The sequence below is a fragment of the Malurus melanocephalus genome, unplaced genomic scaffold (assembly GCF_030028575.1).
Source record: "Malurus melanocephalus ecotype Western Australia unplaced genomic scaffold, MMel_1.1 scaffold_196, whole genome shotgun sequence".
In the NCBI taxonomy this organism is placed as follows: domain Eukaryota; kingdom Metazoa; phylum Chordata; class Aves; order Passeriformes; family Maluridae; genus Malurus; species Malurus melanocephalus.
The window spans coordinates 529,813-553,862 of record NW_026623428.1 but is presented as its reverse complement, the minus strand read 5'-3'; the positions used below and the strand labels follow the sequence as shown (position 1 = coordinate 553,862).

General features: G+C 35.4%; 1 protein-coding gene across 1 annotated transcript in view; it reads left to right on the top strand.

Annotated features, from left to right (window-relative positions):
- Positions 1 to 24,050, top strand: part of ERC2 (ELKS/RAB6-interacting/CAST family member 2) — a 369,196-nt gene that overhangs the window by 241,967 nt on the left and 103,179 nt on the right. Inside the window, exons 14-15 of the mRNA XM_057373393.1 lie at positions 11,636 to 11,767; positions 23,179 to 23,244. Of these exons, the coding sequence (XP_057229376.1) occupies positions 11,636 to 11,767; positions 23,179 to 23,205 (159 nt within the window). The 3' untranslated portion in view covers positions 23,206 to 23,244. The remainder of the gene's footprint in view (positions 1 to 11,635; positions 11,768 to 23,178; positions 23,245 to 24,050) is intronic.

Here is a 24,050-nt window from a genome sequence, read left to right as displayed (position 1 = left end):
CCTCCACTTCCACCGCTGTTACCCTTCTGAAAGAGGGAATTCAAGAAAGCTTCAGCCTAATGTGGTCATCAAAGGAGAAATATTTATAAATATTAGCAGATGACTCATTAGATAATGCTAAACATTAAAATAAAGCCCTAAACCCATCCCTGTTCTATACTATAGGATGAATTTTTGCTTCAAGAGGCAAAATATATTGATCCACAATAAAAATCTGCATTCCTCTCATGTATCTATATTCATCTCATTTTCTGGCCTTTGGGAATGTCAAACACATTTTAAACTGCTATTAAGACATTGATTTTAAAGTAAATTGTCAAAATATTTCAAACTGCGAAAGAGGTATTTTAAAGAAATTAAATATCCTGTCTTTGTTGGGAAATGAGAATATTTGTGATTTATTTTAATAAAGCTACAGATAGGCACATAGTATTTTAAAATTGAAATGCTATTTGTATGAATGAGTTGAGCCATCTTTTTATGTGTGAGTTAAAGTTCTGTTATTTTTAAGCTGGAATAATTGTTTTTATGAMAAAACCTAGATAACCTAGAGAAATTATTTGTAGCACAGTGTATTTAGCTGTAAAGTTAGTAGTAATAATGCTGACCTTTGTGTTGCAAACACATTTTCACAAGAAACAAACATATTTAATTGTAATGATTTAAATACAATTTAGCAGCTGCAATCTGTCAGTTACATATTTATTGTTTAGTGCTTTAAATAAATGGGATGCGTAGTAATGCACTCCCAGCAAAACAAAACAAAACCACTGGAATTGCCTTGAWTCATGCACCAATTGCTGCATTGTGAGAGCTATAGAACTTTGTAGTAGGCTTTAAAAAACATTTCAGGAATACAGTATTAAACAAAATCACCATGTGGGCTTGGCTGAGTGATTACATAATGTGTATAATCAYCCTGGCCAAGATTCCTTTTGAGCAGCTATTTTTAGATGAATTTGTACAGTGATGCAATCCTTCATGAAATAATTAGCTAAAAGTCCATTTTTAGAACATCTCAGGAGATTTTAGTAAGAGCAGAAGACACTGCTATGTTACTGATTCTTCCTGAACTTGGATACTGTGAGAAAATTTCCCAATTGTCTCTTTTCACTTTTTGGATATGGTGCCAAAAATGTAAGTGCAGTTGGCCAAAAGGCAAGGTCTTCTAACTCCTTGAGAGCATTTTATTTTTCTTCTCAAAACATGAAATTAGAAACCTTTCCAGTGCTTTCAGGACTGCAGGTGTACAGAATACTCTGGCCAGAGGCAAAGCTGGTGTTTGGCAGACTTCTCAGTCTGTTAGTTCACTGCTCTATATTTCATCACATCAACATATTGCTAATGCAACAAAAAGGGTGAGAAACAATGAAGGAATTTGAAAAATGTGTGTAATCATACTTGCTCAGCAAACTAACAACTAGCAATATTTTCTCCTGCATGCAATTCACAGAATTATTTGTTATTAATTACCATGTAAATATTTTAAAGAACTCTTTCAGCAGCAAATGAATAAAGTGGAACTGGAGGCAGTGTGCTGCATTCCATATACTGTTCTAGTTAAGTACTTCAGAAACAGTGCTACTGTGATTTGTGGTGGTGACATCAAGCATTCAGGAATAACCAAATACCTCGAGTTGAATTTTCCCTGATAGAATAATTCAGCTTTCTTGCACTGTGTATTTTGTGATATTGAAAGTATATATATTAGTGTATGAGAAAAAGAATATGATTAGAAGTTGTTGCAATTGTGATTATTCTGGCAGCCCAAAAMATTGTTCTGCAACACTATGAATTAATTAATTGCATTTAAGCTTTCTATATGTTTAACAAGTGTGGGAACAAAAAAAATCTTGCAATGCTTTCTTACAGTGTCTGTAGCACTTGGGCCCAGGAACAACTCTGGTGTTGGTTCTGATCACTGTTGCCTCAGTTTCTCATGTTACACTGAGTTAATCATTCTGATTGCCTTGAATTTCACAGGTGGGAATATTACAGGGCAGCATAAATTCATTATTATTGTGGTTGTTGTTCTTTGTTATTGTTATTGTTGTTGCTGCTGTTGTTTTGTTGTTGTGGCTGCTGCTGTTTGCACAGATCTGCTTCAGAAGGAGATTTATTGCACAGTTGAATCCAAGTGTTCCTGCACAAAGAATAGAATCCATGGTATGAAGCCATTCACATGGGTACTGCAGGCATGATTGACCACTCAGCTGCTTTTTTCCCTCTTCTGTTTATACTGTTGACAGTATATTCCATCTTTAAGTACCCAATTTTGAAAAAAAGAGCAGTCTGATACCCTTGAGTTTTGTTACCCTKATGCTACATGTGTTCTTTGTTTATTTTGGACAGGTAAGAACAGATGCTCTAATAACTTCATATATTGATGATAATCAGTCTGGTTATTATTTCCTTAAAAGTTTTCAGAAGATGTGATAAAATGGCTTTTACTCTTTGATGTTAAATGTGGCCGTTCAGATCCCATCCACATCAATACGAATAGCTCATGTATTCAATGGCCGTGCCATCTTTAAATCTTGGTTTATACTAAACCAAGTTTATACTTTATAGTTTAAAATTTTATACTTTTCTATTAATTAGAAATACCCTGAAGGTATGTTTCTGCACGTCTTAACATCGAGGTTTATTCTCTCAATTTTTAACGTGATTTTTGAATCTGCATTTYCCAACATGGGTCATTGCAGTGATGACAATTGAATTGCATCTTAATTTTGCCAAGTGCAGAGTCCTGTGGGGTGAGAGTCCAGGGTGCCACTTCTCCCTGAAGCTGAGCACAGGAGGGCACAAGGCAGGAAAGGGAAGGTGTGAATGGAGCTAAAAGCCTTTGTCTGAACCACTGAGTTGACTCAAAAGACATTCTGTGTTGGAAGAATACTGAAAATGCTGGCAGTGCTCTCATAACACTTCTCACATGCTCCCAGTAAGATTTGACAATTTATATTATAAAATTTGAGGGACTCAGTTCATAGCTGGATATGGCATCACTTTTTCCTCCTTATGCACTCRGGAATTGAAAGCTTTTGAATGGTATTTTTACACAAACATTTTCCAATGAGAGGGGCTTTTTTGCCTGTCAGCCCCTGAAAGCACCACAGCCTTGGTACATAAGTCCTTTCCTGCTTTAAAATCWGTTTCTGTTCTCTGTTCAGAGTTTTTTGATTCTTGAAGTATCTGTATCACAGCTTAAGGCTCAAGGCAGCTTTTTTTCACTGGTGATAATCTCGTTGTGAATTTGTCCTAGAACTTTGCTCAGACAAATGGTTTAACTTTAATGAGGCTGAAAATCTTAACTGGAAAAAGTAGGTAATGCAGATMTAAAATAATGTATTTATTAGCACTGGAGCTTTTGTAATTTTGGATCTGGCTTCCTTGGTGGGTGAAAATGGTTATTTAATATCTCAAAAAAGAATAGTGAGTATCTCCATTATAATAATCTGAACTCCCAGACCAAAAAGGATTTTCTTCCACATTTGTGACAGTTTTAAAACAAATCCTTGTGTTCTATTACAATGTACCCCATGATAATGAGACTAAATATAGTTCAACACTTGATTTTAAATGCAGTCCTGAGCAGCCAGCTATTAAAAAGAATACTGTAAAAATTGGGTGTCAGATATTTCTGCTGCTGTAATGGTAGATAAAACTGGTAATTCCTACAATCTAGCATCAAAAAGAAATTAGTTATATGTAAGATGTTTCTATAAAGCGTATCAAGACAGTGGTGTGAATTTATCTCCATTTCAGTCCATATTTAAGTACACCCCCAATGTATTAAATGTATGCTTTATTTAACAAGTTTTGTTGCATACAATGGAAGAAATGTAGTAATTTCAACTTAAGCTATATTTTGTATATGATACAAATGGGAGATCTGGGTTTGGTATTGAAATTGTAAAAATTACAGCTGAAACTTGCTATTCAGACTGTAAAGATGGTGAAAAATGCCCAGTGCTGCTAACCAGAGATTTGCAGTTTCAAAGGTCATATTTAGCTGCTGAAGTTTCTGATTCATGTCTGGTTTTAAATAATTCTTCTGGGGAAGTATCTTTTTAATGAGCAATTTCCTGTTGTAAAAAGGAAGAAAGAGAACCTTCCTTCTTCCGCTGCTTGTCTGCTTTTAGTGGGACCTGGCCTGAGATGTCCTGAGGCAGCTACTGTTTCAGAGCTTTAATTATGCTTTTTAACCCACTTCTTTGTGCCTGTGTTCTTACATACTTCCATGTAATTACCAAGTTTAGTAGTAGGACTGAGACAAATAACTTTAGCATGACTTTAGCCTAGACATTACTGACTATGCTGTATCATTACAAGATATTTCCTGCGCTTCAAGCCATACTTTTAAATCACAGAACTTTAAAAGGCTTCAAAAACGCACACTCTAAGTGCAGGAAAGCGCAGCTAAAAAAGTCAGATGGGCCATGTTCAATTCAGCARAGCTTTGTTTAATCACAAGTGTCAGAAAAGTTGAAATTTGGCCTCAGGACTTTAGATAAGTGTCTGCTTGGCACTTGGAAGTGCTGCCTGCCTCCGTCTGCCAAGTGTCCAATATCCCAGCTGGTGTTTGGGACACTTTKGTCCTTCAGCTTGTGAGGAGGGAGTCTTACTCTGAGCTTTAACTTCTTCCAGGACAGGTCAGCCCCGTTTTGTAATATTGAGAAGCAGCAGGTGTAATGGTTGTTCATACCAGCTAAATAATGTTCTAATTAAAAAGGAACTGAAGYGTCTGTGAGGCTTCTATGCTCAACATTAAATTACCAGATCTGAGTCTTTGACAAGAATTATATTGGAAGCTGCTTTGCACTGCTGCAGAGCAGTCAGAGTATTAATTTGTCCAGCAATTGATTTGGTATTTCCCCTGGGAGCAATGTTGGATTTAATGAAAACTTGGAAAATAGTCAGTACCTTTCCTTAATCCCTATTTCCTGTCCTGTGAGGGCAGACAGGGCCTGAACATTGACTGCCCTGGGTTATATGCCACAGATGATAAGAATTCTCAGATTTTAATGTAAAAACTCCATGTGAATTAGGTGAATTAGGTTTAGTATATAACTATAGAGGTGAAAAAGAGAAATATGTATACCTTCTTAGCATAACAACTGTGTTCCTTACATTACATGGAACGGTCTTAACATTAGTGAGGTAAAATTTAAAAAGAGTTAAATGCAGAGTACCAAGCCTTTCTCCAGTAAGCTATCATGTACACTTTGAGCCTGCATGCATCCTGTCTCTCACACTTTCCAWGACAAGTCATACACTATAACAGGAAAAGAAAAACATGCTTATTAGCCCATTTGGAATTTTAACAGGGAAAAGCTTGTGTTCTTCAATGGAGGCAGGAAAAAAAAGCAGCAAAACCCCCGTTAAAATGTAGTTAAGAGTGAGAATAKAAGAACAGATTTCATTACAGGGATGTTATAAAAAGAAAATGCATAATTAAAGCACTCAGTAAAACAGAACTCCGCCCCAATAGTGATGCATTCCAACACCCATAAGGTTATGATTATCATTATTATTTAGCATTTGGAGTTGCTGCTTAGTTAACATACTGTAATGTTTTTGTTATCTTTCGCTGACTGATGAGTGCTTGCAAACTTAGAGTCTTCATAACCTCATTTTTTTCCCATTGGTGTCTAAAACCTCMCTGCATAAGCAACAAAGAAGCCTAAATCGAATATTACTGTATATTGCTAATCACTCAAGACAAGAGTACAATTTATTTTGCAAATAATTAGCATGATGTTGTTAGTATTATGCTGTTAAAAGTGGCTTGAATAATTAGCATAAAGTAATACAATCTCTGGCAGAACATTGAAATCCACTTCTTCCATAGAGCTAAAATATTGGCAAAAGGTCCTTCAAAGCCATAACTGATTACAGATCCTCTGGCTTGTGGAAAAATGACACTTCTGTCAAAACCATACTTGGTGGATATGTTTTAGCCATTTGTCTCATTTAATCATGTGGATTCAAGAAATGTGCTACCATTAAAAAGGGAGCAGTCTCAAGGTTTGGCTTTCTTACAGCAATACTCTTGGAATTTTCTTTTCTGCTTCAGCTGGATTGTTGTGAAACAGTGCCACGAAGTATATAAAGAGGTTTTAAACTTCATAAAACTTTGAAAAGAATCTCTCCTAARTATCTTTTCTAGATGGCAAATTAATCTCACTCTTTGGCTTATTTTCACATCACTTGTGCAGGTGCAGGTATCTCTAGAAGTTTGAGATGCTGAAAGCAGATGGAACTAATGACAATGAAGTTGCATACAATTTTTTAGAGCTTTCAAGGTTGGAACTTGAACTTGTTAYTTTTGATGTCAGAAAAATATTTAATGATGATCAGACAACAGAAGTGGAATAAAGAAACACTTGCTGAAGAGGGTTTTTTTATAAAAAGAATCAATGAACTTAATATGTAAAAATACAGGTTTTACATGGCATTTACTTTTAGTTTTTGTGATAGTTTGTGATGACTTTTTGTTACCAAAAGTCACCATAAGAGTTACTCAGAGGCACAGAGTTCTGTGGTGCCTTCTGAAATGSCTTTTGTAGCTGCTTTCCTGTAGACTTTCTTCCTGTGATAGTCTACAGTGTGGAATATTTTGGGGTTTTTTAAATGAGAAAATRCACAGTTTTTATAAAGTCATCGTTTTCTGCAAACTGTCATAGTCCTTTAAAAGACTGTGAGTGACAAATGTAATTTCTTGAACTTTAGGGATGTTTGAGGTCAAGTACAGCATTTGCTGTCCAACACTTAATGAGCTGTAACTTGCCAAATACCAAATCCACCATAAATTGTGTTCCCTGTCAGTTCATAACTTCAGAGCTGTGCAGCAGTAGAAATGGTAAGAAACTCTTCCCTTGTCTTCAAACTGTAACAGTTTTCAAAGAATGTGCAAAAATATTGTTCCAGCTTGAAAACTGAATTTATTTGGAGAGAGTAAGGCCAGAGCTGGCTTAATTAGCAAACATTGCAGTTGCACAGGCTTTCATTAAATCCACAGTAATTCCAATGAGTTCATGCAGCTTCTGGATAAACTTRGTGAACTGTAACGTCTGAAGAACACAAATTTTTAATCATTACCCTTTTCTGTTTTCTAAAATACTGCCTTTGGAGAAAAAAAGCTCAGATAAAAAAACACATATTAAGATTATGAAGACTAGAACTAAATGCCTGCCTCATGAAATTCTCAGAGTGTTTTGTGGAAATACAGAATGTTTATTTTTAAGCAGTGAGATTGCARGAAAAGTGGGTTTCTTTGTTATTGAAGACAACGAGACCATTGCAGAATCAAACCCAGAATGTGGGTCTCTAGATTTTAAATTTTGTGCTTTAATAATTAGATCCCAGGATAGCTCCAGAACAGCTTGCAGGCCTTACATCTGCCTCCTTCTCATATTATGGAGGGAAAAATCCTACCCTATTGAAAGTGAATATTCTAGAAATATTTCAAATTCCATTAAGTGAAGAGAGATTGAGAAGAAAATCCAAAGGAAAGTAATAGCTATTGAATTGTATTACACCTATATCCCAGAGCAACAAATCTTACTATTTTTCCTCATTTGAACCTCATTCATGAGAGTTTTGTTGTTAACTTGATCCAGATGACAGATGAAAGCATAGTTCCCTATTGCCACCTTGCTAAAATATTTTCTAAAAGACAGTTTTAATATTATAGTTTTACAGTTACAGATTGCTGTTAAGCTATTTAGTCTGTTACCAGTCAATCAAAGACTTTCATTTCACTTTGGTATATCCTTACTTAAACTCAGCAGACTTTTAGGAGGACAAGAAATATYTGTCAGTTTTCTTACAGTGCTAGATCATAAATTCTTTGGTAAGTGGGTTAAAAATTCAGTTACACATACCATTCATGACCTTGACAGCTTAGCAAATAGTGATATTGAATGATCAAAGACAACTGTTTCGAGCCCTAAGGGTTAATATACCTGTGTGAGTAGGTTTAAGCTGCTTTAATTCCTCYATCATTCCTTTATTTCAAAATGGATGCAGTATATTTTGAATGCAAAAAAACATCTAAGGACACTGTCTAAACTAGAACTAARAAGGCCATACATGGTCTTTAGGAGATGCAGTTAATTAATTGTTGCATTTTACAAGTTCACATGTTTTTTTCTTTTCTAATATAAATCCAAATTAAAACCCGTTCCTTCTCAGGTGTAGGTCTGTTGTTCACCAGGCATTTTCAAAAAGAGCTGTTGGTCTGACAATTTTGTTATCAGAGCTGGGGCTGTGCAATTTTTTGAAACCYCATTTGCAGGTTTGAGAGGAAAATGTGAATAAAAATTGAACCTTTGCAATATTAACTATTTCAGATAAGGAGTGACTTGTGCAGAGYAACATAAGATACACATTAGATATGGCCCAGTTTGAATGCATGTGTGTGATCACCACTCTAATTTTCATTAATTGTATGTTTCAAGATTCAAGTCTCTTGATCATCCAGAAAAGTAATAATGAATAATCCACTSTGCTTTCAAAAGAAACACAAGAAAAGATCTTGGATGATCTTGAATGGGAGATTTTCAGGTATGCTGAAGATGTTGCAGGAAATGATGGCATTGCCAGGTCAGTTTGTGGTGTTTTCCCCTCTCGGGCAGCACTGAAGCAGCCCCTGCACGTGTTGWTCTGGGACTGTGAGGATTTTGTGTCTGTGACAAACCAAGGTCCCAACAGGAACGCGCCTTTCCGTGTGTGTGGGTGGAGGGTGTGAAGCCCTGGGGTTCTGAACAGATTCCAATGTGGTTAATTAATTTCTTCCTCACATAAAAAAAAATATAGTTAGCATTTGAAAGCCTGCTGAAAATTAAAAGCTAGCAAAGGGAGCAAACAGAAGTAATGTTACAGTGAAAAGGATTGAATTGTTCCTCAGGATTGCTTTTGTTCTTCCTTCAGTAACCCTCCTGCTCATCCTCCTCAAAGTCCTGCTTTTCAAAGTTTGAAATCATAAGGTGTTTTTACTTCCTAAGCCAAATTTAAGCATACCTGGAAAATGCAGTTCAGTGTAGCACTAGCAGTAGCTAAAGCAAAGACAAACAGAAAATTATATTTGCTATCTTTGTGAAGAAATAATGAATAAAAACAAAAAGCTTTTAAAAGTAATATTTTGCCAAATACCTGGCTTCATTTTAAGTAATGAATGACAGTTACAAGTCATGTCAAAATTTAGATAGTTTGATGGTTACTTGAGTGGAAAAGAAATTCTTATTTCACATTTCTCATATATTTTGCTTCCAGAGCAGGCACACTACAGGAAGGCTACTAGAGCATTAACATTTCTTTGTGCACATTTTACTGCAATCTGGCATGCAAAAGGAAGAAACATTAGAAGTAGTTTATTTATATTTCAGCACCAAATTAGAAAGATGACATCATTCATTTACAGTTCTTATCCCATGACACGCCTAATCCCCAACACCTCATTACAGAGGACACTTTTAGGATTGCATATATCATCTTGTTTAACTTTTGCATTCTTTATGGAATACAGTTGAAAGGTAGGAAATTTAAGGCCGTTCATTGATAAGAAAATAAACTAATAAAATTTTAGGAGCTTCCCCAAAGAGGCAGGGTATGACAGTGTTTACAGTAAGTGGCTTATTATTTGTCTGTTAATTCTCCATCTTTTCCACTCTTTTGTTCMAACTGCCTTCCTCTTTGACTCTAAAGACAGACCAACTATGATGATTCAGATTGGGATGATCTTTTTAGTAAAATTGGTGGAAATTCATAATTAAAATTCATAGAGCTGCTTGCTTCCATCTTATTTGTGAGGGAGAAAATGAAATATTTCCAACTGTGCAGATTCTTCTTACTCTGTGACACACTGAGGAAATGCTCCTACTGTGCTGTGGAGATGCTCAGAGTCTGACAGTGCACATCTGATCCGTGATTTTTCTTGTATCTTGTGGTRGATGCCTTGAGGGTTTGGTTGGGATATTTGGTTGTTTTTTGTTGAACTGAGTCCAGCTCCCCTCCTGTAAAAGCGGTTGTCTATGTTCCTCTAATGGACACCATGTGAAGCACTTGAGAAACATTGTGACAACTGAAAAAAATATTAACTGCTGTAAAGGCACATCAGGATTTCCTGGGATTCTGTGGCTGTTTTCCTTCCATTAGACTTCGTTATACTTGAAATATTGTGTAATATRAATATTTAGTTTGCTTTTTTTCTTTTCAAATCCCTTTTCAACTTTAGCAAAAAACATTCAAATTGGGGAATTTAATAGCAATCTCTGATTTTTATGTTTTCACTTAAAAGATAATTKCCAGTGATGAAATTTTCCAAACAGAGACTTTTATATAGGATTGTTGTCAAAGGAAAATCAAATTACAGCAGTCCTGGAAGTAAATTCACCACATACTAGCTATGGGACATGAGTTATCTCGTGGACACTTTGGAAGCCAGATACACAGTTAAAATCGGAACATTACTGAACAAATGGGTTTAAATTACTCTCCTTAATTTGGTTCTTTAGACCTCATTAGACCGGGCAAAGTCCCAGGGAATGTGTTTTACCCCATCCTCACTGGGGTTACCATGAGTCCTGCTGCTTGGAGCATGACATCAAGTGAGTGAAGACTGATATCTTCCCTTCAGTCATCTGTGTGGTGTTAAGTGTGTATGTCCCTGTTTATTTTAATTTTGGAMGAGGTCTTTGGGAGTTGGCAGCATTTTCTTCTGGGTTTCATTAGTGCGAAATTAATTAAACCTTGATTGTAGTTTAACAGGTTGGCCTGAGATTATCTTCAGTCCTGGTACCACAAAACAATAAGGGCTGTGTCCACTGGTATCAGACTATTGGTAGTAAGATATTTTTGGTGTTATGAGCAAGGTTTGAATTATTTGAGTCTATGTATTTCATGGGATGGAATAATTGTAACAGTGATAAAGAGCAGCAATGTATCTTGTTATCTCATGGTGACAAAGATTTTATTATCTGTACACAGCTGTAGCTGAAGTGTTGATCTCTTTTTCAAGATCTGTATCTTAGCCTTACTTCCACTCARTAACGTGTCAAGTTCCATAATCACTATTTCTCTAAGTGCCAATGTCTCTATCACTTAGTTTTCAGATTCATTTTACTTATTGCAGGGTGATCCTGGTGTACAATTAAAATAAGTTACCCAAAATAGAACATTTAGCACAACTATTCATGATGTTGATGTGCCTTTGTAGCTAGCTGTAAATGTTTGAAGTACATTTAATATTCTCTTCAGTGAGATTAAAAAAGTTAATTGCTAAGACAGAACTTCAGGCTGGAAAAAAACAGGAAACTGCTCTAAAATAATAAAAGCTTTAGAAAAGCTGAATGTCTTTCACTCATCAAACACATCATCCTTGATCATTTACTTTCCTGACTTCTTCGTGTCATTCTATGGATGTGAAAGCTGAAACAGAGGGATGTGTTCACATTATTTTTCTATTTCTGTTTCCTCTTTTTTGTGAGCCAGAAGTCTGGACTTCTATTCTTAGATCTTTCAGCTCAAAAAAACAAACCCCAAAAAAMCCCYAGAGCCAAGATCTTCCTAAAACACTGTCAGAATAATACATTCCAACTTGTAACAGAATTGTTTTACTTTRCATCTTGGACAGACACAGAACAGAATGAAGCTGATGGCAGATAACTATGATGATGACCATCACCACTACCACCACCATCACCACCACCACCACCATCGATCTCCTGGGAGGACACAGCACAACCACAGACCCTCTCCAGATCAGGTTGGTCACCTCTTTCTTCACCTTCAATTTTATCATTTTGTTATTTTGCTATTTCGAGATAAAACAGATTTTCCAAAGAACTAATGACCAAGTGATATGTTCTTTGAACTGAAACTAACAGCTCTGGTATTTATTTCCATCCCTGAAATAGTTTAAAATTTTGGCTTTTTGTCTGGTGCTTTATTTATGTGGAGTAGAAAAACAGTCTGCAGGAACAAATAACTCGTTTTCAAATGGAGGAGCCTGAGGAAAAATTTAACATTGCTTTTATATGAAAAATGTTTTTTGATACTAAAATAGGTTATAAGTTCATAATGTCTGGGTAGAAATAAAAGGGAAAAGCAAGGATGAAAATGTAATGGGGATGTGTGATAGACTACTTAATTGGGAATAGGAAGCAAAGAGGCAAATTATACTTTTTTACAGGGTGATCAATGGAATTATATTAGAGTCAGGAACAGGTAAGAATGAGAAAACATCATTTCTTGGATACTAACACAAAGAAAAAAAACCCAAAAACACAAACCAAACCTGAACAACATAACACAGATTGCTTTGAATTCTTGGASCATGTTAAGAACAACTTTTTGTCAGAAAGAGGAGAAGGGAATTAAGGACTTGCTGTCTTGTTTTAGTTCTGTTTCTGATTAACAGAGATAAGTTGGCTGCGTTTATAAAAGAAGGAAAATTGTATGGAAATATCCATAAAATAAAAAAAAAGTTTTGGCTTTATGCAAGGAACGGAATGAAAAAAAAAGCCAGAGTGAAGGCAAGAGATGTAAAAAAAAAAAAGGTAATAACCACCATAGTGTTACCGAAACCCAGACACTATTTTCAACTAATTCAGGAAACCTGAACCTGTGAAGAAAATTTGAGGTGCAAGACAATGTAAGAGAGCTAAAACTTAGTCAAGTGCTTTTCAATGCATTGTAACAGCTTTTTAGGGAAGAGAATGGCTAAGAAGCATAATGGAAGTCAGTATCAAAACACATCCAAGAACATTAAGGCTTACATGAATGGTGGAAATAGGTACAYGATTAAAGGACACATAAAATAGTAGCTATTTTACTAAAATTTACTAGTACTTGTACTCTCAGATTTTTTCCTAGGTGACAGTTTTGGGCCACTTTCTAAAAAAGTGTGCAGGCCTAGCATCCCCATCCTATTTTAGTCTGCTTCTGTTTGCCAAGGAAAATTATGTCAAGCAAATCTAATYTCCTTTGCTAGGGTAACTAGTTTTGTGGTTGAAGCAGAAAATGGTAGCTTTTAATTTGTCAGGTCTTTAACACTGTCCCACCATATATGTTTTATATGCAAATAAAGACATTATTTTGTAATGTGATTAATGATGAATATAAAATTAATTGTAACAATTAAAATATTTATAAATAATATTTTATATTTTAAATAATTAAGAGATCACCATGAGATGGGAATGCAACTGACAAATTTTCCATTGTTCATTGTCAGATAGGAGGGYCAGTTACAGCAGGGTTCCGAAGAGGGTCTATGATTCCATGGAGTACTGTTTTAGAGATTATTTCAGYGGTGAAATTGAAAAAAAATTAATATTATTGGTCATGAATCAAGTTGTAAGAAGCTCCAAGCACAGGAGGAGCAGTCAGACTGCTCAATGAGATGCTGCAGTCTTGAGAAACTGGAGAAAGTCTAGAAAAGGTATTTTGAAATTCAGTAAAGACAAGTCCACTTACAGGGCAGAAGTCACATGTGCTGATGAGGTAATAGCATGGAAAAAGGAATCTAAATTGCATAGTGAAATACCATTGCAATGATGTTGCATCTAATTCTGGGAGAGATATGATGCTGGGAAAGAAGCAGGAAGCAATTATTCTGTTCCTTCAAGCACTGGTGAGAGCTCATCTGAAAAGCTGTTTATGGTTTTGATCTCCATGCTTTAGGAAACATAGACAGAGTGGAARGGGACAAAAGGAGAGCAACAAGAATGATAGAAGTTTGAGAGAACATGACGTGTGGGGAAGGCTTAAAGAACATGGTTTGTTTAGTCTRGAAAGTACCAAAGGGGAGACATAAGTCTTCCAATACATAAAATGTTGTTGTAAAGAAGACKATGATCAATTGTATTCCAGTGCCCAATGGAGAAAGAGTAGGAGCAGTAAATTTAATTTTGCCAAGAATAACTAGGTTAGTTGTTAAAAAGAAAACTTTTTGACTAYGAGTCTAATGAATCTGTAAGTGGAAATAAAATGTGGACATTCTTTCATATGCATGTAATGGAAGGTCCATTCTTTGAGATTTCTAAGAACAGGTTACGTGAGCATAGCTTTATTCCATCTTGTATTGGACTCAAAGAGGTGTTCTCCTGAAGTGCTGTCATCCCAAAATTTCCACAGACTCTGTGGAATTAGTCCAGCATAGCTTTAGTTGTAAAGGAAGCAAATAGGAGGTTTATAGCAAGATTCTTGCTGAAATAACTTYTGAGAGGAGCAAAGTCAAGCACAATAATGAGTAAACTCTAGGCATTGTGTTGCCTTACATTTTTCAATATTACAGACAGTTGTACTTATGTRACTATAATCCAACATGGGGTTTTAAAGCACAGAATAAACTGAGAAAATAATAAACTTGCAGATCATCAGAGGACACTTTTAATTTTGTAAGGAGATGAAATACGTTTTTGTGCATATTGTAACATAAAGAATAAGACATTTCTGTACCCTTTGTAAAGAGAAAGGTGTGCCCCCAGTTCAAGTTTCATCTTATGGACTACATAGTAACAAACTGTAATTGATTGTTAAAATTAAAAGTAACACACTATTAATTATTAAAATTAAAAGCAGTATCTCTCTGTGAAAAATGAAGTGTAGGTAATGTGACATGCACGTGTCTCAGATACACTGAAATAGGCCTGATGGCATTCTTAACAGGACATTAGGCTATGGGAGAGGTCATATGGAAGAACTTGAGTCTGCATTCACACAGTGGAAGACTRAARGTCTAACAGCCAAAGAATTTTCATATTTTAGCCTTACAACAACCATCAAATCTCCATGCTTCCCATAGTACTGGAGATTTTAAAAGAAATAAAATGTASAGTGTTCTTAATCTCCTAAGAGTTTCCTGAATACCTGAGCTGTAGTGGATTCAAAGCTGAATGCTTTACTCTATGGTCACCAGGGCTACCAATATATTTTAATTTTGGTTTGTGAGAGATTATGTTCTCATAGAAAAGAATCTGATTTTTAGAAAAAATGTGAATATCATAGTGTTCTTTAGGAGCTGGCTGCTTTCCAAAAAGTTGGCCTTATTCTTAGAACCTGTAATTGGGGATGGAATGTCACATGGTGCCTAAGCATGTAAAAAGATGTTCTTTTACATATTTTAATCCAGTCTGGCTATATAGAAAGGGGTTTTTTTTCCTACTTAAAACATTTTGATGGCCCTTCTAAAAGGTTTAGTGTTTAGAAGTAATTTGTTACAAGCTCATCAACAAGTTTTCTGTTACTCAGATCCCATCAAGGAGGCCTAAAAGGTAGTTCAAGGTTTCTTAACTCTCTTCTTATCTAAAGGAAAAGCCCTCCTTATCAGGACTGTGATGGGGCAGGGCATATGTCTGACGCTTCCCTTCCTGTCCCTCTCCAGTCACAAAGCCAACTGCTGAAGAAAGAGCCTGTAGCTCTCTTAATATTAAATGTGTGTCATTTTAAACAGGCTTTTTAAAATTACGCTGGGAAACTCCATCATTTGAGAAAAGAAATCACRTGCAGTGATGCATGAAACTTGACAACAAACTGGCTGCTGCCAAGTAGGAGTGTGCCACTAAAAACTAACTTTTTGAAGAAGACCATGTGCTCTGAAAAAGAAGTGTTTATTGATTTGTAAAGTGGTGACTGGTCTTGGCAACAGGTCTTTATTCATCAGCTGGAACTGCTAAATATCCTTGGAGCTGCTGAAAGACGATATGTGAAAAACTCTGAGCAGGTCAGATGGGATTTTGTTTGAGGTGGAGGACTTTGAAATCAGAACCACAGGACAGTCAAACAAYGATTATTATTTTAGTGTCTGGATGCTGATCTACAAATCACTGTATTGATCCATGTGTAATTTTAGGGGAAGGGAGAGCATGCTGCTTTGTGGATTTTGGCAGTCCTGGCTGTTAGCATAATGCCTTATATTCTGTGGCCACGCTGGAAAATTGCCAACCTCAAACTCCTGAGCAGGCCTCAGGAATATTGAAACTGTGATTTTTCCTTAAAAAAACCTCAACACAAAACCAAACAACACAACCTGAAAGTCATACAAACATGAACCAAAACAGATTGTTTTACCTAATGCAAATAACCCTGGCAATTTGAAAAGCATAAAATTCTTCAAATTTCTTTAGACTGTGAGCAGAAAGTTCAATCAGAGCAGAAGTTTAGTACCTGGGAAACTGAAATATCTTGTTTGGGCGTTTTCTGCATCATTGAAACTTTGTCTTTTAGTTGTTTAGGGAAGAAGAAGGAAAAAAAAAAAAAAAACAAGGGGAAAAAAAAAAAAAAAAAAACAAGGGGAAAACCCAAGTCACCAGTGTCACTGTCATATATAAAAAAAGTGATATGATATAGCTGCCTAATGCAGAAAATTGGAATTATTGCCTTCCTCCCCGACCCAGTTTTTGTTTAATATTCTGTGTTTCTTTGTCCTGCATGTTTACACACTGGTTTTGGGCAGGTGTGAGCTTGCTCTTGTCTGTTCCCAGTGGATGTGAACTCGTTCTGCGGGTGCCTGGAGCTGCAGGGCAGCACGCAATTGCATTAGCTCCGAGCTGAGCCTGCACTAAGCTCATCGGAGTCACATGGATTTATTTAATTTAGGAATTTGGGCAGGGCAAGGTTTGCTTGTCAGTACATTCAGTATAAACAATCCCAGACATACCCACTGTAAATAACAAGTATTGTGCTGAATTTGTGTTTTGAGAACTCAGAAGTGCAGTGCAAATTAGGCATAAAAATGCTTTCAAATTTTTAAGTCTTTCCTTTGATTTTTTTCATCTTTGCCACACATACTATTCTTCTGGAACAAAGAGCTTGTGATTCATATCACACATTGTTCAGACTTGTTGAACTGMATGCAATAAAATCCTATTTGTATCATGGTCACCTTTAAAGCATCAATTTTCCAATTAAATTGTGTGCATTTATCATAGCTATATTGTKTATTATAAACAGCTACTGAATGGCAAATAATTCTCTTCTAATGAGGATGTAATTTCTGTCTAAGGGTTTCCCAAAGCTCAGCAAGTGTTATCATGTGCTTATTTCAGCAGATACAGTGAATTTTGCTTGCCTCTTACATCTCTCTAGGTATTTCTGACTACTTTATCCAAAAAAGAAAACTSAAATATGCTTCCACAGAGGCTTGCCCACATTTTGAGGTTAATATGATTGGCTTCAAACCTAAGGGTTCTTGTGAGTTACATTGTAATTGTGATGGAAGAAATGAAGGAGCCTTGGAATTTGGAAAAGTCTCTATGAATCTGAATTTACCTTTTAGTGATTCTCTAGCTCTTGATTTTGATTTGTTGCCATTTTGCAGTTACAAACATTGTGAGCTGCTCAGGATTTCTCACTGAAAGTAAATGCCAATAGAAATTTAGAATATTTGTTAATGCTTTTGTTATTCCTACCTCTTAATTGCAATTATATTGTAGCCARGTTACTTTTCAAACATCTTTTAATGGTATTAAATTTGTAATTTCCAAAATACCAGCTAAATTGGAGCAGTATTAAAAACAAGAAGTAGGAAATAGGTTTTGCTGTCTTTGATACTCCAGGAGATGGATTTTGTRCATTGAAAAGTTATACATCTCCTTTGCTTACAGAAATGAATTTATTTTATATTTTGAGGTTTAATGAATGTGATATAAATGTATACACACAGAGCAGTGTGTATATTTATATATATCTATATTTATATGTTAGCTTTCCAGTCTTTTCCACATATGGAAGAATTTTTTGAGATCGTGTTTAGCTATAGAAATCTCTCCCCCTCACTTCCCCTGAATGTGTGTGTTATAATATACAACACTTATATAGAGGTTTACATTTATCTTATATTTCTCAGTAGAAAAATTATCTGCCACCATCATAGTCTRAAATAGGTCTTTAGGCCAACTGAGAGAGCCAAAAATGCATTTCTGGGAGACAGTAACTTGATAACAAAAGTTGCATATCTGGCGCTGGTTACTTAAGTGAGATAACATGTCACAGGCTTTCACTACAAAGGGGACCATAAATTTTTGCATTGCAAATCTGATTTCACGGACCACTTCTTGTAAGAAGCATTGAGTTTCCGCTTCATCTAATGATAAAACTTTAGAATGCGTGAGGATCTGCTGCAACATCTTACTCATGTTAATGTTAGTGTGGGTGCTGTAAGTACATGGTCARCAGCAACCTTTTGCTTTCCCCCATGGCCAGTATTTGTGATTGATTTTAACCCAGCTAYACACAAACAGAACAAATGGCGAGATGGGCTTTAAGGCCATTTTCATAACTGGGTGATGCATGGTCACTTGTCACCCCTTCTGTTATGGATAACTCTGAAAATAGACCTCTGACATAAATACATATTGCTGAAGCCATTTTTAAGATTTATTCAACTTTTTGAATATACAAATGAAACATAAAATAAAGACTTTTTAAAGCCCTATGCACCAAGGACTTAAATGAATCCACTGTTAGTCTTWCCACTTTTTAGCTACAGGCTCATTTCTTCCCATAATTCATGCCCAAAACTCTTCTGTAGTCAAGTGCCTGGAGAGTTCATGTGATTAGTCCTCAGCTAGGTTTGCTCCTACAAACTGAGCAGCAGATAAAAGTCTCTCTAAGCTCTGAAAGATTCTGATTCTAGGCTAAGTTCTTGATTTGAAAGAAATATCATTGCTTAGCAGGTAGATTTCTTTGTAACAAGGGGAAATGAATATTTGTAAATATAAGTATTTKCTGTAAGTAGCGCAGTTTCCCAGTTCAGAGCCAGCAGTTACACATTTAATGACCCATTAGTGGCCATGGATAATAAGGAGAGCAGCGTAAATCAGTCATCACAAAGCTGGTTGCAGAGATGAGCAGGTTATCGCTAGATTTATTTAACCCAAGTTAAGGCATTAATTCTTAGCATGCAGCACATGAAAGAGAGCTGTGATGAGCCTTGTCAAGAAGGGTCTCCTATTGTGGGAAGAGAGCCAGAAAAGCTTAACTCTTCAAGTTTTTAATGTTGCCTGCATTGCAAAAGCTTTTAGCTAAAAGGAGATTAGGACTTTTTTCTTTTTTTTTAAGAATGGTTTTTATAAAGATACTTGCATGCCACATAAGTGAGGGGGGTTTTATAAGATTTTATGCACATATTTTTATGAGGTGGCCACAGAGTAATGCAGAATTCTGCATTCTTTGAGTGCACCTACACGAGGGTTTTAGTTATGATCGAGAATCGAGATTTGAATCAAATTCTCCTGGTCATTCCCACTTCTTGCACTGTGGTTCATATCCAGAAGTGGAATTGGATTGGGCACCCCAAGTTCCTAAAAAATTGAAGGCATTCAATATTTTAAACATTCTCAATTGACAGTGATTTTGTAAAAAGTGTATATACTGATTTCTCAATTTGAATGGTATCTCTTGAATTTTGGGGTTTTTCCCATTTCAGTTCTCTGTAACTGMGATTTTGCTTTGCAGTTTTTGTCATTGAATTGCTATTCTTGATCCTCTAAACCAATGAAAGATCCAAGTTTAAAAAGCAGYTAATGTACACAAACTTTAATGAAAAATTGCTTGATTATAGTTTATTGTTTGAAAGAGCCATAGATTAATGATTCTGTAGGATACACACTGATATGAAAAGCTAAGCACACTTCTGGAACCCTCTTTTCCAGTATTAATAAATGATAAGGTCTAACTGCAGCTTTTATTTTGCTTCCCAGTGTGTCAAGAATGCAAAAATAAGTAGTGAATGTCATTTGTCTCAGAACTTCAGTGAATTCTGCATTCCCTCCATTATCTGTTTGCATTAAGGCACCAAACCTTTGCTTCTTGATACACTATTCATGAAACTATCAAAATTACAATCCTGATTCTTACATGCTTTTTATCCAGTGCTTTTGGGTACTTGTTCCTACCCATGCAGAAAAATTTGTAGCTCTAAGTTAGGATTTACACCAGTTGAGACTGGTTTTGAGATTGCTCTTAGTATTAAAAGCTGAAAATCCACTGATGGCTTTGTTTGTTTGGGTTTTTTAAATTATTTTTTTTATTCAATTTTATTTCAAAACTGATGATTGTGCTTAATTTTATGAACTTKCTAATCAAATAAATTGGAAAATATGAATCTTTTGTGTACAGGAGAAGATAGATATGGCACACATATTCTCATTAAAACAGATGTGAGGAAAAAATGATAGAAGAAGACATTTATTAATTGTAGCTGTTGAAGGTGAAGTGGACTGTGACAATAATCTGGACCACTCAATAATTTTTTCACCAAATCTATAATTTTTAAAAATTAGTTTGAATATAATTAGYCATATCTTCTAGAAAGTATCTAAGACTTGATATGAAACCTTCAAATCATCCAGAAATGATGAGTTACTGAAAAATATGTCCCATATTTGCAGTGTAACTTCATCCTCTGCTTCTGTATCTAGATTTTTTTTTTCTTACAGAAAGGAGCTGTCTCATTTTCTCTGTGTTAGTTAATAATGATCCGAAAATCATTTCATGTTTTCTGAGGGWTCAGTTAGGTCGAGTCTCTTGTTTCTCACTGCCAGGTTTATTTTCCAATAATTTTCTAGCTGTTTCCTGATCTGGTTACAGTCTTTCAAATATTCACAAGAGTGTGACATGAGCACCAGATGTGTAACTCTCCTAATGGTCCCATGCTACTGTGTGGAGGCACAGAAAACATTTTGGGTTTTCTTTCTTGAATTTGTCTTGGTGAATTCAACATTGTGTCACGTGTTCCTGTCCACCATGACCTGTAAAGATCTTTGTGATGTCATTGATTTCAGATACAGTTCCCTTCTTTCTCAGCCTGCTCTGGATGTTTTTCCAGTTGTGATGGTGGATTCATAATTTCAGGCACTTGTGTGTGTGTCTGATAAGTTTAATTCAGATAATTCCAAATCTGTTCACTTTTCCAAGAAGACTTTCAGGGAAGCCTTTCTTTCAGATCATGGGGATATGGGACAAGTTTGGGATGAGAAAGATGTCTATGGGTCCCCTTTTTTCTGCAGCAAACATTCGTTCTGTGCAGAGCTAATTTTTCTGACATGGTGTCATGTGGCACATAATCAAATGCCTTACAGAAATCTCAGCGTTTTATTTGGAAGCACTTACATTATCRAAAAGAGTCTCTGTGTAATTGGAAAAGATAGAAAGTTATTTTGACAGGACGGGTACTCAGTAAAGCCATGTTGATTGGCGTTAACTGAKCTCCAGCTTTTTAATTTATTGCTTTTTGTATATCAGGATCAGTGTCAAACGATATAGTCTTTAATTTCCCATAAAACTCTTTACAAATATTTGACAATATTTGATTTTTCAACTCTTCTAGAATTCTGCCAAAAAAAGAGATCACACGAATAATTGAAGGAAAACTGAAGGTCTGCTGTTTGAAGAATTGCAATACTCTAAACAGCAAACCAGCTGTGTGTAGTTAGGGGAGGAGTCATTTGGACAACTATTGACTTGTCCATTTTGTTGATTTCTTGCTGTTTTTAAGGATATCACCAAAGATTAACTTAATGCATTCTGTTAGTGAAATAGGATCAAACTGCTCAGTGGAAAAGAAATCCTTCATTCTTTCTTCAACCTTTACTCTGGCAGAACTCTTGTCAACTTGAAAGTCAGTTCAATTAGTGTTAGTGGGCCTGACCAAGAGTAGAATTCAGAGGGAGTAACTTGTGTTTTCACACAAGTGAGGGAAACCCAACTTGTTGGAAGTTTTACAGAACCTGTCCTTTTGTTTCAAAATAAATAAGGATATTCTGGCCTTACTGTGCCTTCCTTTGTGGTGTATTTGTGCAGACCTTATACCTCAGCTGTGTTCCAAATTAACTGTAAAAAATTCACCCACATTTCTTCTGTGTTAAATGATAGCTGAGTTTGTAGTGGACTGTCAGATTTCTTTACTTAATTCAGCAACATGCRAGACATCTATCTGAACATCTGGTTTTTAATAACAGTTGACATCTGGGAGCTCTTTTTTATTCCAAGAATGGGGTAGGAACAGTAGTGATACTGGCAGTGTATATTTTCAGGCTAAAGTTCTTGTCCATTTCAATCACAATTAATTRCCATTCATTTTATTTAGTTTCTAGATTTTAATTAAGTGCCAGCAATATGTTGCACCAGCTAACTTTCAAGGTTTTGAAATTATATAATTTTTTTCAATGTTTCTAAGACATTAATGGCTGAATTTTAAGGATATCTAAAATGATATGAYGGTGAAATGCTGAGTTGGATGAAAAACACTGTTCTAGAAGCTGATTTTTCACATCATTTGGCACAGTAGAACTATAAGTAGAAATAGCTGAGCACATGCACAATTCTGTTTGTGTATAGATAGAGTCATTGTAAAATTGTAATCTTAGTTAATGTATATGGGGAAGCACATTTCAGTCTCCTGGTTGAATTCATGYTTTTMATTTTGTTTTTATTTTATTAAAATTAAGATTTATTTTTGTTGTTAACAGCAAGTTTATAATAAATGTGAAGAAASACTTTCTTCCTTTAAATTATCTACCATAAATTAATCACTTCGAAAAACAAATCCAAGAAATTTTAATGAATTTTTCATAATACTATTTATCAATAAAACTCTAAATCAATAAACTTAATGGTTCAAAACTGGAAAAAAGGGGAAGAACTATTTAATAGTATCAAAAAACGTGCAATGTTTAAAATTGGTTGAAAAGAKAGATTTAATTAGAGCATGTTGGAARAGCKCACTTTGCTAATGATACATTTTTTTGGTTATTCAGCAGTTTTGGATCTTTTAACAGAATGTAAGACAATTTGATTAATTTTTTTGCTTACTTAAACTTTTGATCTTTCCTTTGCTGTCAATGTTGGTTTGAATTGCGTGCAATTAAAATATAGATAATCTTTTAATATTTAATCTTATAATCATCTTCCTACACACTGTTTTAACTGGGAGGGAAAAAGCTTTTACGTCACTGTTGTTGTTTTTTTTGGTTGCTATAGATGCAGATTCTTGTATATGTAACACAAACCTGTTCAGTTGTGTTCACTGGCTTATATTTAAAAAAAAAAAAATCATGTTTTTAACAGCCAAGAAAATTTTTATATGCACCAAAGTAACTAACCTTTCATTATTTCTCTCTTTCACTCCAATGCCAACACTTCCCTGTGCATCTCCTAATGCCTGGCACGCAGGATGATGAGGAGGGTATATGGGCATAGCCGTTCCTATAAACCAAAGTTCCAGTTTTGTTTTGAGGGGTGAGAAACTCTCTTTTCTATCTTTTTCAAGTTGCAGTCTAATTGTTGTGCTTTAATTTACACTCCATGGAGTTGTGTGTTTCTTGACAAGTSTGTTTGTGAATGCTCTAAGGGTATTTTCTCATATGCAGTGAAAAATGAGAACCTGTGTCTAATGGTTTAATGGTCKWGTGATTTAGTTATTTTCATAACTTWCTGTGGCTAAYRATTTAGGTGKGTACAACACTTTAAAAGAAGTCTATTTGTATCTCTTTGTTTCTGTCTAAACAATGTTTTTTTTTCAATAGGTACAAAGTTCTTTAAAGTAGTATTAATTTGCTATATCATCTTGAAAATCCCTGTACAAGCACTGTAATATCTTTGCAAATGTGTATGAAAGTTTGATACTTTGTGCCACAGATTAAGCATAAGCATGCAGATTTACTGGAATAGAATTTATGACATGCATGGAAAAATATGAGTCTACCTTTCAAGCTGAAATGTTTTAGTGAAATTTTCAAATAAGCAGATGTTTAATAAGGAAAGTATAATTTCTGTGTGGCACAATATTGCCTGGAATATTATGATGGAATAACAGCCATACAATAATTTGCTTGTGATATTCAAGAGTACAAAGTACAGCTTAAATTGTTTGTTTCTCAAATGATGAGTAAATACTGTCTTGTCCTCGTGTGTCAGGTGTTGATTGATGCACATCCACTTGTTTGTTGTTTGCCTTTGAGGCTGTGGGTGATTTGTAGCTCAAGATCACCGTGCTCTCAACATTGCTGACATCAGGCTCTGGTGGTTCGCCCCTAGAAAATGTT